This window comes from Engraulis encrasicolus, chromosome 2, assembly GCF_034702125.1.
Source record: "Engraulis encrasicolus isolate BLACKSEA-1 chromosome 2, IST_EnEncr_1.0, whole genome shotgun sequence".
In the NCBI taxonomy this organism is placed as follows: Eukaryota; Metazoa; Chordata; class Actinopteri; order Clupeiformes; family Engraulidae; genus Engraulis; species Engraulis encrasicolus.
The window spans coordinates 55,532,755-55,551,091 of NC_085858.1; the positions used below are offsets into that span (position 1 = coordinate 55,532,755).

The 18,337-nt window shown below is 43.1% G+C and overlaps 1 protein-coding gene across 2 annotated transcripts; it reads right to left on the reverse strand.

Moving 5' to 3' along the window:
- Nucleotides 1-249: 249 nt before the first annotated feature.
- On the reverse strand, nucleotides 250-14,545 carry si:ch211-106h11.3 (CCN family member 1). 2 transcript variants are annotated; one of them, XM_063192388.1, is made up of 5 exons: nucleotides 14,265-14,545; nucleotides 12,572-12,785; nucleotides 9,632-10,081; nucleotides 8,041-8,222; nucleotides 250-2,943 (listed from the first exon to the last, which is right to left on the reverse strand). In XM_063192388.1, exons 1-5 carry the CDS (start codon nucleotides 14,313-14,315, stop codon nucleotides 2,638-2,640), a joined length of 1,203 nt encoding a protein of 400 aa, XP_063048458.1. In that variant the 5' UTR covers nucleotides 14,316-14,545; the 3' UTR covers nucleotides 250-2,637. The 2 variants fall into 2 exon arrangements, with proteins under 2 accessions (XP_063048458.1, XP_063048455.1); XM_063192385.1 differs by having other exon boundaries at nucleotides 250-2,946.
- Nucleotides 14,546-18,337: the final 3,792 nt, after the last annotated feature.

The following is an 18,337-nucleotide window of genomic DNA, read 5'->3' on the forward strand; positions in this document are numbered from 1 at the left end:
ATTGAACTAGGTTCTGATTTCCTTGCCAAATTCAGTGTGAGCAGTGATTTTACTCTAAACTGCGAAACAAAACGTATTTTTCCAATGTTTTTTTTAAGATGTTAGGGTTGTGAATATAGTCTAATAGAAAATGGAAACCATTTTGCTAAAGAGCCCCTCAAATGCATGAAGTTCACATGGATGTCAGACAGAAGGGGGACCAATTCAACTGAGTGTAATGCTGCCAAAGAAAATGGACACATTGACCTTTTCGTGTTTTATTTAAAGCAGAATATTTGCAGTGATAAAACATTTTTTTCTGTGACTTTATGTAAACAGTATTCTTGACATTTGATGCCGCCATGGTTGGTTTATTTTTGGTGCTTTGTATAAAAACAAAACTTGCCAAAACTGAAAACGATGAACTAACTTCGGAATAATAACGGTTTAAAAATAATTCCCCCGAAAGCGAAATATTTCTTTGCTCCATAATATTCCACAATGCCACTTTTATATCCATTAAGAAATATTGAATGTAAAAAACAGTAAAGAATTGATGAAGGTTAAATATAGCTGCAACATCAGTACATGAAATATAATGAATTGCTTATTTTTATCTGAACAACACACTGTACAATGTAACAACAAATATAAGATAATGAAAAAAAAAAACTGCTGCCAGATGACATTTCTACTGGTGCACTGTCAGCTGTGTTCAGACAGAAGGCAGATAAGGTGCTTGAAGATCTGTACGTTTCAGCTTTGAGTAGTATAAAATCTCCATCCTATGACCTATGGGTCACGGTGCATAAACACACATCTCCCAACCTGATAATAAACTTGATCATTCCAATAGCAACAGATTGATACCAGTGTGCAATAAGAAAAATGCCTGTTGAGAGGGCTAAAATGAAAAGCTATTCCGTTTAGTTGGGAAATGGGGGTGTTTGAGGTCAGACGTATCGCGTGCTTCAAATTTAACTCTCACTTCTGTCACTTTGGTTTATTCCCATGGTTTTTAACGAGAATGATGATGTCAGGGTCCACATCTCGTCAAACACTGCCCAAGCAAACCGACACAGAGACCGCAAAGAGGCACAGAGTGACTCAAACGCGACTGTTAGGCCTCTTGATTTTTTGCATCGCTTGCAAGATTAGAGGCCAGATTAAATCCAGAACGGACCCACCCACTAGTCCCAAATTACATGTTTATTTCTGATGCTGGTATTTTTTTATTTATTTATGTAAGCATTTCACAGCAAACTAGAGGGTTGGTAGACTCCTTACTACCTCCGAAAACTCAGCATTGTAATTTGTGAGTTACCAAGTTGGTGTTTCGGTGCCAGGATTGCAGGGATTGTCCTTTGGTTCTAGTCTCCCTTTAGACCAAGTGCACCATCTTTGCTGTGAAAATGAATGTGTTGAAGGTTGTCGTGTTGAAGGAGAAGGTGTTCTCCAAGCTTCAGAGATGGCCTCAGGCCAGTCACTCCAGATGAAGAGAAGATTCAGTTCAGTTCTTGAGCCTCGACATGCTCTTTGCTCTTTTTTTGTCGGCCCGGCGCGGCCTTACCCTAACACCCTCATGAGAAAAGACGGAGAGGGCCACTGGTCAAAGAATGTTTTTAACGCTCCTTCACAGTTAATTGTCTCCCAAACAGAGGCTCATCTTCATCGATAGAAAAGGCTTGTCATTTCATCTGTCAAAATAATAAATAGCCTGGCATAAATAAGAGGCAAAGAAAATAAACGACTTCCTCAAAAGAAAAACAAACAAAAACAAAAAAAGAGGGACGCCTTCTCATCCATCTTGCTCTCCCTTGAGCTTTCTCTTGTCCACGTTTGAAGTCCCCTTGTCTCCTTTTCGGGAGGCAAGTCTTATACCTCCGCCTACACGTCCCTTTTCTTCCCCCCACGCTACGCTGGGTGAAAATACTCTTTTGCAGTTGAAGGATTTACTGACTGCCCACATGCAGTGTGAAAAGTGAGCCCCATTCTTCCACTCAAACGCACGGTGCACTGGGCCCTTTTGTGGCAGCTTGCTCGCTTGCCTCTCTGAGTCCTCTGAGGATCTGGGTTTTGGCCACCTCTCACTGCCAAGTCACGGAAATATTCCCCCCTTCCATGCCACTTCTGTCGCAGAGTGCATTGCTACTGCTTGTGTTTCTTTCTTTCTTCCTTTCTTTTTATTTCTTTCTTCTCTTTTTTCCTTCTTCTTCAGGGAGACAAAATGGTGGCTGGTAGAATCCACGGCTAGCTATTTACATGCGGGGCTCTCTTGGTGATCCCTATTAAACTGCGTGGGGACACGCGCGGTTGTCTATTCTAAGGCCAGCACTAATCCACTGTATCTGAGCAAAAGGAAGGGAATAGGATAGGACCTGGTAAACCTAAAACAAAGAAAATATGACACCATAATATCTCCATCTCCCCTTTCCTCAATCTTGTGGATTTGAACACACTCTCCTTGTGGAGTGGAGGCTGCGCTGTGCGAGCCTCAGGCTAGCATCTACTTGGGAAGTACACATGAAACCACTACTCTACCAGGGTGTGGAGAGGTTTGGCTGGGTAGGGAAGGGGGGGGGTGGGGAGTGATAGACACAGAGATGGAGATAAGAGAGAGAGAGATTAGGGTTTGGGGTTATTCAAGGGGTTTGGGAGCTAGTCGATGAACTTGTGCGTGTCGCCGTAGAGCCAGCGTTGGGGCGGGAGGGCGGCCTCGTTGAGATGGCTGCACTCCTCGCTGCACTTGCAGGACTGCACGAACATGACAGAGCGCTCGAAACGCTCGCCGTCCGGGCAGGAGAAGCGCACGGAGGCGGTGCGGGTGCGGCGTGGCGAGCAGCAGCGGCCGTCCCGGCACACGCCACAGTAGTTGGGACGGTACAGCCGAGCGCTACGGCAACCGGCGTAGTGCAGACGGAGGGGCTCCGGCGCCTTCTGGGTACGCGAACACTTCCTCCCTTTCTGCTGGCAGATGGAGAGGAAAAGGTAAGTTCACATTCAGATGCAGTAATCACCTTTAAGTTCTTTATAGGTAATCAATTCCACTGTTAATAAATCATTAATTGCCATCCATTTAAACGATCAACACTTGATAAAAAAATGGTAAGGTCAAAAGGCCACAACGGACATTCCAAGAGTAAAGTAAGAGTAGGCCTTGAAGTGCAATGGACATTTCACTGATTCTTGAGAAAGTGGCTAAAACAGGTTGTAATCTTGAAAGAAAGGCCAATCTCCCCATTTTGAATTTTGTTCAGAAATCAGGTTTTTCTCCGATCATACCTTGTTTTTTGTCAACACCGTCAGACACAATTAAAAGCAATAAAAAGTGTATTGATTTGGTTGCATATGTATCTGGAGTTTTTAAGTGATTGTGTGTGTTTTTTGGTTCACACATACGCCTTTAAATGTTGAAAATTCACTTTCATTCTATTTTAATACTGCTTCATGTGTTCTACAAACCCCAACTCCGATGAAGTTGGGACGTTTGGTAAACAGTGAATAAAATCAAAATGCTATCATTTTCAAAACATTCAATCTATTCATTAGATGGAGAAAAGTGAAAAGACAACATATTAAGTGTTAAAACCGAGAAAAAATATTGTTTTGGTGGACATATGTACTCATTTCTAATTTGATAAATCCAACACGTCTCAAAAGAGTTGGGACGGTGATCAGTGAAATTTAGTAAACATCCAAATAAGATAAAACAACAAAGAAGAACATTTCAAAATGAATTGTACTGACGGACAATATAGGTGTCCAGGTATAAGATCATCACAGAGAGGCTGAGTCACTCAGAATTAAAGATGCAAAGGGAATAATTACCATAGTTATTACATACATTTTTGAATTCTATTTGATTTAGCACGATTGAGTGTATATAAGACATATTTTTGTTAATAAAATCATTGTATAGGTTCATGACATCATGAAATATATATTGGCTGTAGTCTCACTCTAGCACTCCAGGAATTAGAGATATTGAAAATTGGCCATATTAAGAATGCTTAATGCATGAAAATGACACAGGGGTGTAACATTCTCCTAAGCACCTGAGCTCACTTGAAATAGACCCAGAAGACATGGGAAACTGTCCTTTGCTTACAGAAGTCAGCAGAAGTTGTAGAAGTCCATTCTTTTTGACAATAATAGAGCATTGCACATCCTGTGCTACAGTGAAAATAGACCATCCAACTTGTGTTAGTGCTAGCTTCAAAAGTCAGCCTCCATGATGGCATGCGGGTGCAGTAGTGCATTGGTTAAGATGTTCTCACTCATCTGTAGAGTTAAATACAGTGCTGAATGGTATAAATGGGTTTTAAACAGCATGAAAAGCCAGTCATGCATTATATTTTGAAGGGAGATCTTTGATTACTGCCACATAGTAAGGTCAAATTGCATTCTCTACTATGTTTTAACAGTTTCACTCCATCATAAGGACCAGCAGGTGATAAAATGGTGGGTTTTTGGTCAAGACCTGTCACACTATAAGCACTACAGAAAGGAAAACATTGCAAAACATGACAAGGAATACACCCACCATTTAAGCTGGTGAAATCATGTCCAAGATAGGAATTAACACTGTTTTCTATATAAAATCATCTCATCGGTTAATGTATTTAACTGTTAAGTGTTGTCTTTTGTTTTGTTTTTAGTCTTCCTCGACATTTGCTGCCATTTATTGTCCCCGTCCCAACTCTTTTGAGACGTGTTGGATTTATCAAAATAGAAATGAGTACATATGTCCCCCAAAACAATCTTTTTTCTCGGTTTTAACACTTAATATGTTGTCTTTTCACTATTCTCCATCTAATGAATAGATTGAATGTTTTGAAAATGATAGCATTGTAATTTTATTCACTGTTTACCAAACGTCCCAACTTCATCGGAGTTGGGGTTTGTAATTTAAAAATATGTGCTGTCAGACAATGCTTACTTAATGCCTAAATAGATCAAACATTTTTTTGTAATTTCACAAATATTCATGTAGGCTTAAATTTGCTATTACTTTGATAATTCAACAACTCCAAAGGAAAATTTTGTAAGCACATTCATTTAAAATGTCCAAAACTCCTTCTTACGGTGGTGACTTAAGAACTGGTGGTGACAGTAATCTGAAGGTGGTGAAAGTGACCTAATTATTACCTACATTTAGCAAGATAAATAGCCCTCTCAAGTCAATGACATCTAGCTTAAACACTTTATTTTTGTGTGTGCACAGTATGTTTGTGCACATGCTTTTTCTTCATTTGTTAGATACTCTAGGAAGTAGGCCTAGATTATTGAAAATGTGGCATAAACAGGTTTTAAGTTGTTCAAATCTAAAATATAGAGGTGTATTATCATAGATGAAGGTCTTGGCTGTGCAGTGAATGTATTGGCCAAGCTCTCCATGTTTTACATTTTTCATAAAATGGGCTCTTTCTTGGTTTTGTCACCAGCGTCAGACAGAATTAGAAGTAAAAAAATATGTTTACTGTATTTAAGTGAATTTCTTTTACAATTCAACATAATTGTAAATACTTATTGGAAGCATATTCTTAAAACTTGTGAAAAACATGTAAAACACATGCTTTTTTGTGAACTACATCAGATGTCACCACCGTCAGGTTTTGTGACAAAAAACCCTCCAAATGCACCTCAGTGGAGGCTGGAGTATAAGTTTGGGTAGCAATTATTACTAACATGTCTGGTAATGTTTCATTAACCAGCACAATTTAGTAAAATATGGAACAAGATGATGAGCGGAACAAAATCTGACGGTGGTGACATCTGACGGTGTGAGACAAAAAAACACTCTTGTACATATTATGCATTTTTTGCTCACATTAGCCACTTCGTTTTCGCTCTGATTCTTAGGGGCTTCATACCGCTTCTGAAAAAGTATATATAATTATCATTAATGTAATATAATACTATTAAAACCCCCGACGGTGTTGACAGTTTATGGTTGGGACAGTACCAATGTCCAAACAAATTAGCAAATTGAGGAAAAATTAGTCAACTTACAGGAGCTTCAGTGATGGTGAAGTATTCAGTAGGGCTAAAGGTTTGAAAAGGGGTCCTAAGTAATGACAATGACCTTGTGCATACCTGATTTTATTGTCTTTTTTAAAAAATCTGACGGTGGTGACTAATATGCTGGACAGACTTTGAGCAATCAGAAAATAGTAGTAAATATTGCTTTACACGCACTATGTGCATATCTGCAGAACCACTTCAATATGGACTTTCACATCATGGTGATATTATTCAATAATATCAGTGATTTTTACATTTTAAGTCAATTTAAATGATGATGTCTGTCCTTGGGACAGCTGTTTTTACAGGGTGTGGACAGGTTTATAGCCATGAAAAGTAAAAAAATTACACTTAAATATTTCAAACGACTGTACATTTGTGTAACAGACCCCTGGGTCTTTACCTGGATTCATTTTGTTCATGAAAATGTAGTTTATTTTCAACAGAATTGGCAGTTTATTGCTGAGACATGTTTTAGCCGCTTTCTCAAGAATCAGTGACTTACAAGATAAGCTTCTGGCTTCATGGTCAGATGAAATATGAACAAATTTCATTTCAAATGTAGAAACAGAGAGCAGATAAAAAAGTGTAGACGTGATCGTATATCACCAGTGAAGCCAGCGGTTCCTCCACTTTTTGAAGGACTGGCATCAGTCAAAGGGAACCAGCAGTTCCAACAGGCAATTGACCTTTGGTGTTATAGCATTAAATAGCATATATAGTATTATCTTCTGATAGGAAAGCTGTGATTTATGTGGTGACTGAGTAAATCACGGCAGTAGTTCACTCGGGGAAACTTGCATCTGTGTTACAAACACCTCAGACACAATTTCCAACCATGGTTTGATAAAAATATACCAGTAATATCTTGTTGAGACTGAAAACATGAGAGGATCGTCTGTGTTAGAATGCAATGTAGTGCTGTCAGTCAAAAACTGCCGGACCTCTTTTTGTGCTGTAATTCTAGGGCGCGCCTTATCGTAAGGTCAATTGGCTTTCAGATACTCAGGATGACTTCAGCCAGCTCTGAACTGCATGACCTGCCTTGCCCATGCCCCTAACCCCCTACTTGATGGACAGCTACCAGAGATCATACTGTAGACGGGATGGAAGCTTGCTCTGAATTCTGAGATATTAATACCACTACCACTTCATATGAATACTGCTGTAGAACTTCCAAGTGGGTCAGCTAGAGCTGTAGTGTACTATCTGAACCCTATTCGGATCTAACCCTAACCCTAACCCCACACACATCCTGCCCTGTGAGCAGTGTCTGATTCTCTTAGCCCAGCAGATTCCTTATAGGCCATGCAAAGGGTGGTGCTTTTTAGGCTCTCCAAAAGATGTGCTAATTCCGTCTGCTCTCCGACTATGTTGACAACTAGAGGTGACAGTGCTAGATCCATGTCCCGCAATAAAGATTTTCTCTTTATCCATTGCCAGTTGCGCATCACCCCGCCCAAAGACAACTGACAACATAGATGGGGCTCATGGTATGGTGGAGGTAGGTTCCACACTGGAAAACATTCTGCCCATAAAAACAAATACACACTCACGCACACGTCCACACACACTCGTGAAATGAATAAACACACACACAGATGATCCAATTTCCCTGAACGAACCACTCTAAGAGATTAACAAGGTGGCCTACTCTACCATACCCTGTTCTGCATTATACATGTACTTCTTTATATACCTCGTATCTAGGCCTTGAAATTAACTTTTTGCTCACCGGTCGGTTTTCCTGAGTCACAAGCCATTCAACCTTTCTACTAACCACAATTTTTACTGTCAGTATTTTACCCTTATAAAACCACACAAAGTCAGGGTGGTTTGATGGTGGGGGTTGGGTGGGATGTGTTCTTGCTCTTGCTTGTGTGTTAAAAGGGAAAAAATTAAACTATTTCTATGTATTTCTTTCTTTTTTTACTTTTAATAAAAAAGAAGTTGGAAAACACACACACACACACACACACACACACACACACACACACACACACACACACACACACACACACAGGAAGGCATTGTTACCTTGATGGGGACGGCCATGGAGCTGCACGGTCGGATGTTGCAGAGGCGCGTCTCCTTGACCAGTTTGCACTGGGCGTTGTTATTGGTGACCCGGGAGGACACTCCCATGCCACAGCTACGCGAACACTGGGACCAGCTCGTCGTCTGGACGACGCACTGTTTAGTACCATCCTGTTTCCATGCTGCCCGGAGGGAAAGAGAAATCAGCAATGAGATGATGGAGCAAGAGTAGAGTCAAGTAGAGTACTTTTATTAATCCCAAGGGAAATTAAGGTGTCTGACAACTTACATAAATACACAAATACAAAACATACGCAAAGACCTAACACACATTATTGCACATTGCATTAAAGAGGGGTGACCAAGAAAGACACTACTGAGGGACTAGTGTATGACATTCATAGCCTGGTGAACTAGACTTACTCTAGTGACAGAATTTCTTTTTTTGACCTGGCAGGTTGGTCGGACGACAGGGGAGAATTGTAGCTGGGCCAAAAGTTTGCCCTCCAATCACAACAGACTATCTGTGTGTGTGTACCAAGTTTTTTTTTCTTTTTTTAATCTGTGTAGCGCGTTGTCAGGGCGAGCTTGGCAATTACGTGCACTTAAGCAGTTTTAACGTCAACCGTTGATTCAACCCGCAATCTCGGTCTACATGGATAGTGTGGCCCCAGACTATTCATTTCATGTTATGGTCTGGCTTGCCACGCAATTACATCCATAACCATAATTATGACCATAAAACAGACAAAGTGAGCTGGCTAGATCAGAGAATGGACAGAGAGTGGGAGAAAAAAAAAGACGGAGAAAACGAGAGACAGATAGGGCAAGTATACGGCACGATAGGGCGAGTGCAAGCAGGCCATTAGTAAGCAGGCGAGTAAAAGCACACAGGCGCCATTCACGGACCTGGCAACACTGACGCATGGCGTGGGTGATTACAGAGTGGAGAAAAAAGGTGGTCGACTCAAGTATGTGCTGTGTGTGAGAGCCACGACTGTATGTGAGTTTGTGTGTGTGTGTGTGTGTGTGTGTGTGCGTGTGTGTGTGCGTGTGTGTGTGTGTTTGATTGCGTATGTGTGTGTGTGTAAGCATAAAGACAGAGAGAAAGAGCAAGTCTTGGGGAGTTTGTGCTTGTGAGTGTTGCTGGTGCCTTAAAGATTTAGTGGAAACCATTGGGGCGCACGGTTAAAAACACGGACACAGAATGCAGAGAGAGAGAGAGAGAGAGAGAGAGAGAGAGAGAGAGAGAGGGAAAAAAACGACCCTGGGCTCACAGTGGGGCCGATTGTGCCGCCAGTCTCTCCCCCCCCCAGTCAAAAACAGCCTGAAGTTGCTGCACCTTCTTCCTCCAAATGCACAAACAGCAGCATGCTGTCAGGCACCAGACGTTAAGGACCAACAGGCAGCAGAACCTTGAAAGAATATGGCGTCAAGCAAGCAGCCACCCAAAATGGCTCCCAAAATGGCCCCCTCCTCCAACACAGCCACCCAAAATGGCGTCAAGCTCCCTCCTACACCACCTATGCCCACCACACCTCACCACATCACACCGCCTTCCCGTAATCCAACCCCCCCCCACCGCACTCACCGGCCAGGTGCTGCGTCTTGGGGCCGCGGGGCTTGTCCCACCTCTTGCCCGCGCCCTCCTGCAGCAGCTCGTTGCTGAGGGTGTCCTTGTTGGCCTTGTGGTGGAAGTGCTTGAAGTAGTGCTTGGGGTAGGGATCCACCGGGTAGGGCTCCACGGGGTAAGGCTGGAGGTGCGGGTACAGGAACGGAGGAGGCTGCGGCCTCCTGAACACTGGGGGCAGCAGCGAGGAGCTCTTGTGGCAGTCCACGCTCAGGCAGCACTGGCCGGGCACCTTGACGAGGCGCGGGGCCGGGCAGGAGGGCGACGCCACGGGCAGGTGGGTGGGGCAGAGGGGCACGCAGCCCACCGCACCGTCCACACACGTGCACTGGTGCTTGCAGCCCGCGCGGAAGTTCTCGCCGTTCTGGTACATGCGGCCGTTGTACTCGCACGAGCGACCCTCCAGCTTGGCTGAAAAAAAGAAGAAGGAATTCCATTTAATTCAAATGAATAAATCGAATTAGTTGACCTTTAGCCAAATCTTATAACCCTTACTGTAAAACAATGAGCACTGATTGTTTACCTTGAAAAAAAAACCTGACAAAAATGGACTTGGAACAATCAAAGTTGACCTTAGAGCCTATTGTAGATGATTGTAATGTCCCTTGCAGACATTTTCTTTTCAAAGTGGGGCCAAATATTTGATGATAATGCATGGTTAAATAATTGTAATAATATTCATTTCCCCTTCACTAGTAATAAAATTAAAGAAGCAAATTTCAAATGTATCTACAAGACCTACTTAACCCCTTCAAAAATGCACAAAATATCAAAAGACATCTCAGCAGTGTGTCAAAGATGTAATGAGACCGAAGGGACGTTCACACATATGTTTTGGGATTGTAGCCTGTTAAAAAACTTCTGGGGCTCAATCCATTCATTTATTGAAGTAGTCTTAGATAGACAGTTCGAACCTACCAGTAGTCTATATTTACTTAATGATACAAAGGCCTTAGTCCTAGACCAGTCTAAAAGAAGAATATTCATTTTGATTACTTATTTTGCTAAGAAATGTATACTTTTATTTTGGAAGAATGCACTACCCCCATCTTTTAAGACTTTTGTGGACCAAATATCTTCTTTCTTGCCTTTAGAGAAAATGACCTTGGAGAAACATAACAAAGGCTATCTGTTTGATGAGCTCTGGTGTCTTATAATTTCTGGTTTGACCAATTTGAACAGGTAGATTCTAAGCCTTGACAGGTATTCCAAATTAAAATAAATAAATAATAATAATTATTATTATCATAACAAATATTATGTTGGTTATTAATTATATGTACATATTGAGATTGAAAGCAATGCCCTTCACATTTCTTTCTCTTTTTTCTTTCTGTTTTCTTTAAAACTGAGCCCTACTTGTTATGTTTTCAATGGTTGTGTGCTTGTGTGTAGGGGTGTGTGTGCATGTGCGTGTGGATGTGGGTGTACGCGCGAGTGAGTGTGTGAGTGTGTGTGTGTGTGTAGGTATGGATGTATGGTTGTATGTTGAGTGTCCTTTGAAAAAATATGGCAAAAAAGCTAAATAAACAAATAAATAAATAAATAAATAAATAACGTATAATGAATAAACAAAATAAACAAAAAAACGAACATATTCCCATCAGTTAAGAACTGCATTACAATGATCTATTGCACCTCTGAGCATTACCACTATTACTGTTATTTTTTATAGATCCCCGTGGGGCACTGACACACAGAGAGGTTGTCAAAGGGGGTGCACAGCCCATGCAGGGGGGGCTTGGCTGGAATCTACCAGTATATGGGGGGCCTTGTCATGGTAAAGTTTGGGTACCCCTGTTATAGAGTAAGGCGTCTTTCAATCAGTTGTCATAAACCTAGTCCGTGCCATGCTTACACTCACATTCACCTTCTGTACCTACATTTTAGCATTTCCGTTGAATTTAGAGTAGTAAATGAAAGCCACACACAATTAGCCAACAGCCAATTATGCCAACCTTTTTTTTTTATCATAAATGAATTGAATAATTGATGTAATAAAGTACAACTAATTGATGAAATAATAAGTACTTCTACTACTACTACTACTACTAATAATAGTAAGAATCATGATAACAATAAATAACATCATATTGTGTGAAATAATCTACATTTCCACTCTAATCTTGGTAAGGTTTTAAAAGTCCCCACAAACGGTTTATGTAAGCCAAAATGACTGGCGCACTGCAAAATAGCAGAAAAAAATAGAAGCCCAGAGGTGAAATGGAAAGGTAAAAGCTCGGCGAAGGGTGAAAGTGCACGAAAAACACCCAAACTTTATGAAGGAGCCTCTTTTCTTGACAAGGAGAGGAATTTTGTCTTGTTTACAAGGTTGCTGGGCTTCAGTCTCTCTGTGGGACTCTCTCCCAAACCCCATACCTCCTCAGAAAAGCACCACTACATCAATCCACATAGGCCTCTTTATATAGAATCAGCCTCACTTCCATAAATATAGCCCTGTGTTTGTGTGTGTGTGTGTGTGTGTATGTGAGTGTGTGTGTTTCCATGTGCGTGTATGTGCCCGTGTATAGCCCTGAGTGTGTGTATGTGTATGTTTATGTGTGTACTTGTGTTGTGTTGTGTGCTTCCGTATGTGTGTGTGTGTGTGTGTGTGTGTGTGTGTGTGTGTGTGTGTGTGTGTGTGTGTGTGTGTGTGTGTGTGTGTGTGTGTGTGTGTGTGTGTGAGACGTCACACTAAGCCAGTTATATTAAGACTCGACCTGGCACCGACTACGGGCCCAGCCTCTGGGGGCACATGCAAGGCTTTAGCCGAGGTTGGCACCATCAAAGCCCCCCGACCGAATCAATGCCACCAGGTCCCATTCCATTGCCCGCCCTCGCTCTCGCCCACCCGTGCCCGCGGCCGCGACCTCGCCCTGGCACTCCATCCACTCGACTCACCCCTGCAGATGCCGTGCGTGCTGCCCACATCGTTGCCATAGTTGCACTCCAGGCCCTTGTGGTGGTCGCAGGGCTGCGTAGCGTGGCAGTCCTGGTTCAGCTGGCTGGCACACACCTTGCAGCAGCCGCAGCCGTCTGGCACCATGCTCACCCCCGGCGGGCACGAGGGACGACCTCCCGGGCACTCGCACACCGCGGGGCATCCGGCGCGGACCTGGAGGGGCACACAGGGATGGCACAGAGAGGGTTTATAGGACAGCACCAGGGGTGGCAAGGAGAGGGTTTATAATTATGGAGGAACAAGGAATGCCAAAAAGAGACTTTATATAGAGAGAGAGCACAGCGATGGCAAAGAAAGGGTTTATACAGAGAGCGTAGACATGGCAAAGACAGGGTTGATATGAAGGCAAGAGGGATGGCAGAGAGAGGGTTTATAGTTACGGAGGAACCAGGGATGGCAAACAGCAGGTTTATATACAGGGAGCACCGTGCCAAAACCAAGGGCTTGGAGACACAGTGTAAAAAAAAGCTCCTCTTGAGATGAAACCTCTCCTTTGGTCTCTCAGTGTCCTACTTCACAATGGAAGGTTTTGCGAATCCCATCTGTCATAAACAGTATTATGTCCTCGCCGCATAGTAATCTGCTTTTTAAGTTTAAGGCATTAAGGCTGAGGGACTTGAGAGGAGCCGAGACTTGAGTCACCGTGCCAGCTCAAGGAATGATCCATATTCTCCAGAAATGTGAGCTGAAACACCATCCTTATTAACACAGAGACTCCAAGTCTGATTCATTCAACAGATATCCATTCAAACAAATGGGAGGGAGAGGAGTGGGGTTTGAGGGGGTCTGGCTTACATATCTTCACAAAGTCTAACTTTCACAGGGAGGGAAGAGCAGCTGTTGGCTGGGGCTTAAAACCATCTTTTTTCAGAAGTACTGTTTGAGCAGCGCCTCATCAATGCCCAAGTTATTTCAAAACCTCTCTGGGTGAGCCTTTTTGCATCTGGGACATGAGAGAGGATGAAAATCTATGGAACCACAAGACTCCTCCCTTGGCCGTTTCAGATGGCGCAAAGATCAGAAGGGTTTCGGCGAGCCACCGCAGTTGGCTCATCTCTCGCCCCTGCAAAGCCATAGTAAAAAAGCCTGGAGGGAGCACGGTGGGGAGGGAGATTTGAGGGGTCTAAATTGTTTCCGCGCAACACTCTCTGTCTATTTTGAGAAGTCAATGTATGTCAGCTTCTTCGCTGTTTGTGATAATCAGGTGATTTAAAAATAGGGATAGACGAGATGGACAATGCGAAACATTGACCAAATGCGCAACATTCGCCAAAAGCGCGCAAATCATTAGCGCATGCATCGATGCGCAGTCATATTTGTCACATAGGCAACCGAAGCCGACTTCAACAGAAACAGCAAATCCATTGCATATTTAGAATTTAAAACATCATACAAAACACACATTTAAGCATAGTTTTAAGATCTTCAATACGTCACCGTTGTTATCGCAGGTGCATGCAAAGAAGAGGGGGGAAACGGTCAAACATCTTACAGCAAACATGTCAGGAATCAGTTATTTGCGCATTATTCGCAACAAAACGAAAGCATTCCTAAACAAGGTACCATAGTCCACAGTGACTGAATAGGAAGATTCAAAGATGCGTAAGACATTTGTAAACAGAGTTTACACACCGTGGCAATGATCGCCATAACGAAAGCAAGAATGTACAAAGACGTCCTCATTTTGCGAGAGAATCCCTTTTCCAAATCAGTCAAATAGTTGCCTCAGATATGATAAAATGGATGAAAGATGTCTCAATCTTCAAATTGTAATCCCGGAGGAAGAGTAATCCACAAATCCAGTAAGATTAAAGATGGAGAAAATGTTGTCTTGCAGTTAAAACACTTCAGGATGAAACAGATACAAGAACTTCCTTGGACAACTCAATACTTAAAACTTCACAAATTTCAATTTTGACCTCTGCTATATATTGTCATCATGTCTTTTTTACTGCAGCTCCGCCCACGTAGAGTCGACTGGCCAATTAAGATGCGGGCGGGCGGCCAGGGCATTCCAAAGGGGGTGGGGAGGGGCGGGCTGCTGGACGTCCAAAACGGCTACCAGGGCTTTCGGGGCGTGGTCACACATGAATGCACTCATTCATAAAAATTCAGAATTACTACATTCCATAGAAGACCTGGCGTTTGGTGTTTATTTATTTATGTTTGAATAAAAATATTATTGATGCTTTAAAGTCGTTTTTATATGCACATGTCTGTCCGGCTGCTGCTTTGTGAAGGTCAAAATAAATATGCTCAGGTGGCTTGTGTGGCCTCCATTAGTTCAGAGCTGCCATAGAAAGGGAGCAGGCATTTCCTCCACCACTTTATTTGAAAATATTTGAGGAAGAAAAAGATGTCAAACAGCATCCTCCATCACAAATTAAGTAGCCTTAACTTCAAGAGACCTGAAACATTCTTCCATGTAATAACTGGGAAAGATGAGTCCACCTGAACTGTAACAAAAATGTCATGTATATCGGAATCTGTGCTGCGTTCCTTTGTGAAAATATGAAGCAAATCATTTTCCTTGTGTAAAATGTGCTATACATATGCAATTACGATTGATGTTGACAAACTGTTGTTATTATCTGTTATTATAATATAATTACATTTTAAAAGTGCATTGTGGAGGATGGTGGCCAGAGTAGGTATTGAGTAGCCCACTGAAACTGTGCTGCCTATTACTATATTTGATCTTTTCATGAATATTTTTGAAATAATAAACTAACATTTACTAGTATGAAAAAGTACAGTAAGTTTTGCACCTAAAAATGTGTATTTCTGGAAATTCAAGAAGGCAGACACGGAGAAGATCCACCTGTATGAAAATAGCAATTGTCCCAGTCATAATGAATACTTAGAATTTGATGGTGGTGGTAAGTATTTGTAAAGAAAAGTAACATTTGTGAATGGGCAGCTTGAATTCTGGAAAAATAGCTAAAAATATTACATATTGTACCTTGAAATGAAACTCCGTCTAGACTGATGCACAAACTATAGTGACTAGTCAAGGCTATATCATTGTCAGCAGGGCTCAAAATTAACACCAGCCAACTGATCAAGTGCTTATGAAATTTTAATTAAGCTGGTATAAAAGGGCAACTTTGAGGCCACTTTGAGCCATTAGTGAGTGTGGTTTGGTTAGTAAGACTAACATATATTAGCCATTTTGGCTGGTGATGGGGAAAAAAGTTAGTTACGAGCCCTGATTCTCAGTGCTCCCTCTGTCAAAGTAATTCCCCTCACCTCACCACCATCGCCCACCGCCCGTCTTCCCCAGCCCTCAGCTGTCTCTCCCCGTCCCGCCATCTTGACATGAGTGGCAACAGTTTGTTTTGCAGAGCAGGTGTGAGGAAGGCCAGAGAGCAAGAGGTCATTCAAGATGGCACACACCTGCACTCGCCTCAGTTCCTGTCGACAATTTGACATCAAAACACACGTACTACGCACACACACACATACGCGCGCACGCACGCACACACGCACGAATGCACGCACGCACGCACGCACGCACGCACGCACACACACACACACACACAAACACACACATACACACGGACACTTGTTTAGTTAGTCAGTCATTCAGCTATGGCTGGAGCTTATGATTTCACATCTTGACTTCTGTTTCCTCATTGCTGTTCTGTCGCTAGGTTTGCTGTGTTCCTTCTGTGAAATGTGTTGACGCAATTGGGTTCGTGAAAAGGATGCCGTGTTGTTGAAGCAAAAGAGGAAAATGTCTCTGGCCAAACACAAGAGCTCATCATAGTAACAGTAAGACAGACACAAGGACACATACGCACACACAGCGCACATAAGTACAAACAGACACAGGCACATACTGTATAAATACAACAACTACACACACACTGACACACACACACACACACACACACACAAACACACACACACTGACACACACACACACACACACACACACAAACACACACACACAAATGCTCACACACAACCCAATACACACACACATGCACACTCAAAGTACAATATACCAGTGTATATACACTCACGCAAACACATTCATACACAGGCAGTCTGTGTACACACTCATAAACAAACACATGAACACACACGCACACACACATACACACACATGCACACAAGCACACACACACACACACACACACGTGCATGCAGACAAACACATGTGCACTGCATCATTTCATCATTTCTCTGCCTCATGTCTTCCCAGACTTGTTTTTTTCCAAAAGGAACCCTGAGCATTAGTGACTCATCAAAAGACATGTCCTTTCCAGTACAGACACACCCACTAGACACACACACACACTTATGAAAACACTTTCTCCCTTTTTCTGCCGTCCTCTTCACAGATTGGACTGACTGCGGTCGCACCTGTGCACACGCCGTCGACCGCCAGTCGGGACTGTGCCACCGGTTTGACTGACATTTGACTGACATTTGACCTCTCGGCCTCCGAAGTTCCCGGATGTGACAGCGGCAACAGCTAAGCTCCAGAGAAGAGTGACTGGATCCCTGTGAGCCAGACCGGGCCTGTCTCGGATTCACTCCACTCTCCCTGTCATATGCAGTGGAAATCCTCCACAATCCCTTCCAGAAGCCCCACAGTGGATTGAGAAATGGTTGCCTCTGTGTGTGTGTGTGTGTGTGTGTGTGTGTGTGTGTGTGTGTGTGTGTGTGTGTGTGTGTGTGTGTGTGTGTGTGTGTGTGTGTGTGTGTGTGTGTAAAGTATGTGTGTGTATGAAGAAGAGAAAGGTGGTGGGCGGACATATCTGACGAATACATCAAAATCTCTCTCTCTGACTCTCTCTCTCTCCCTCTCTCTCTTTCTCTCCCTCTCCAAGTCTATGGAAAGAGCAGGGGAGGCCTTTGGAGGAGAGCAGAGGAGAGGAGAGGAGAGGAGAGGAGAGGAGAGGAGAGGAGAGGAGAGGAGGGCCTTAAATCTGGAAGCCAAGGGGAAACACTGACTGAAGAATGGCACAGCACCAACCAACCAAGCATGCGGGTGGGAGAGGAGGATAGCAGGAGAGAGAGAGAGAGAGAGAGAGAGAGAGAGAGAGAGAGAGAGAGAGAGAGAGAGAGAGAGAATAATGACAAGTTGCCATTCCATTTTCTGGGAAAAATGAACAAATCAAGACCTTAAGTTGTTTTCCTACCACAGTACAGTACAGTCAAGAAATTTGAAAGGGAAAAATAGAGATGAAGAAAAAGAACGCTAACAAGAATAGGGAGGGCTGTGGGGGCATGTACGAGTCTTTGTGTCTGCTTTGTGTGTGTGTGTGTGTGTGTGTGTGTGTGTGTGTGTGTGTGTGTGTGTGTGTGTGTGTGTGTGTGTGTGTGTGTGTGTGTGTGTGTTTGTAGAAGTGTGCGTGTGTGTCAGAGACAGGAGGCAGGGGGAAGGTGGGGTGGGGAGTGGGGGGTCGGTTGGTCGGTTCGGAAAAGAAAAACACAGCGGAGGCCCGGTGGGATTTATTTGTTCAAAGCAAAAAGGCCTTTGACACACCTGTTGTGCCACGCCTGCCTTTGGAGTCAAAAGCACATTCCCTTCCCCTGCATCAGGTCAGCCGCAGCAAAAGCAGTCGTCGAGGCCTGGCTAGCAATCCCAGAGTGTCAGTCAATACATGAAAACAAACCAGGGGTGCATTTCTCGAAAGCGTAGTAGTTAGCCAGTTAGCAACTTGGGTAGTTGCCAATGGGAAATTGGATTT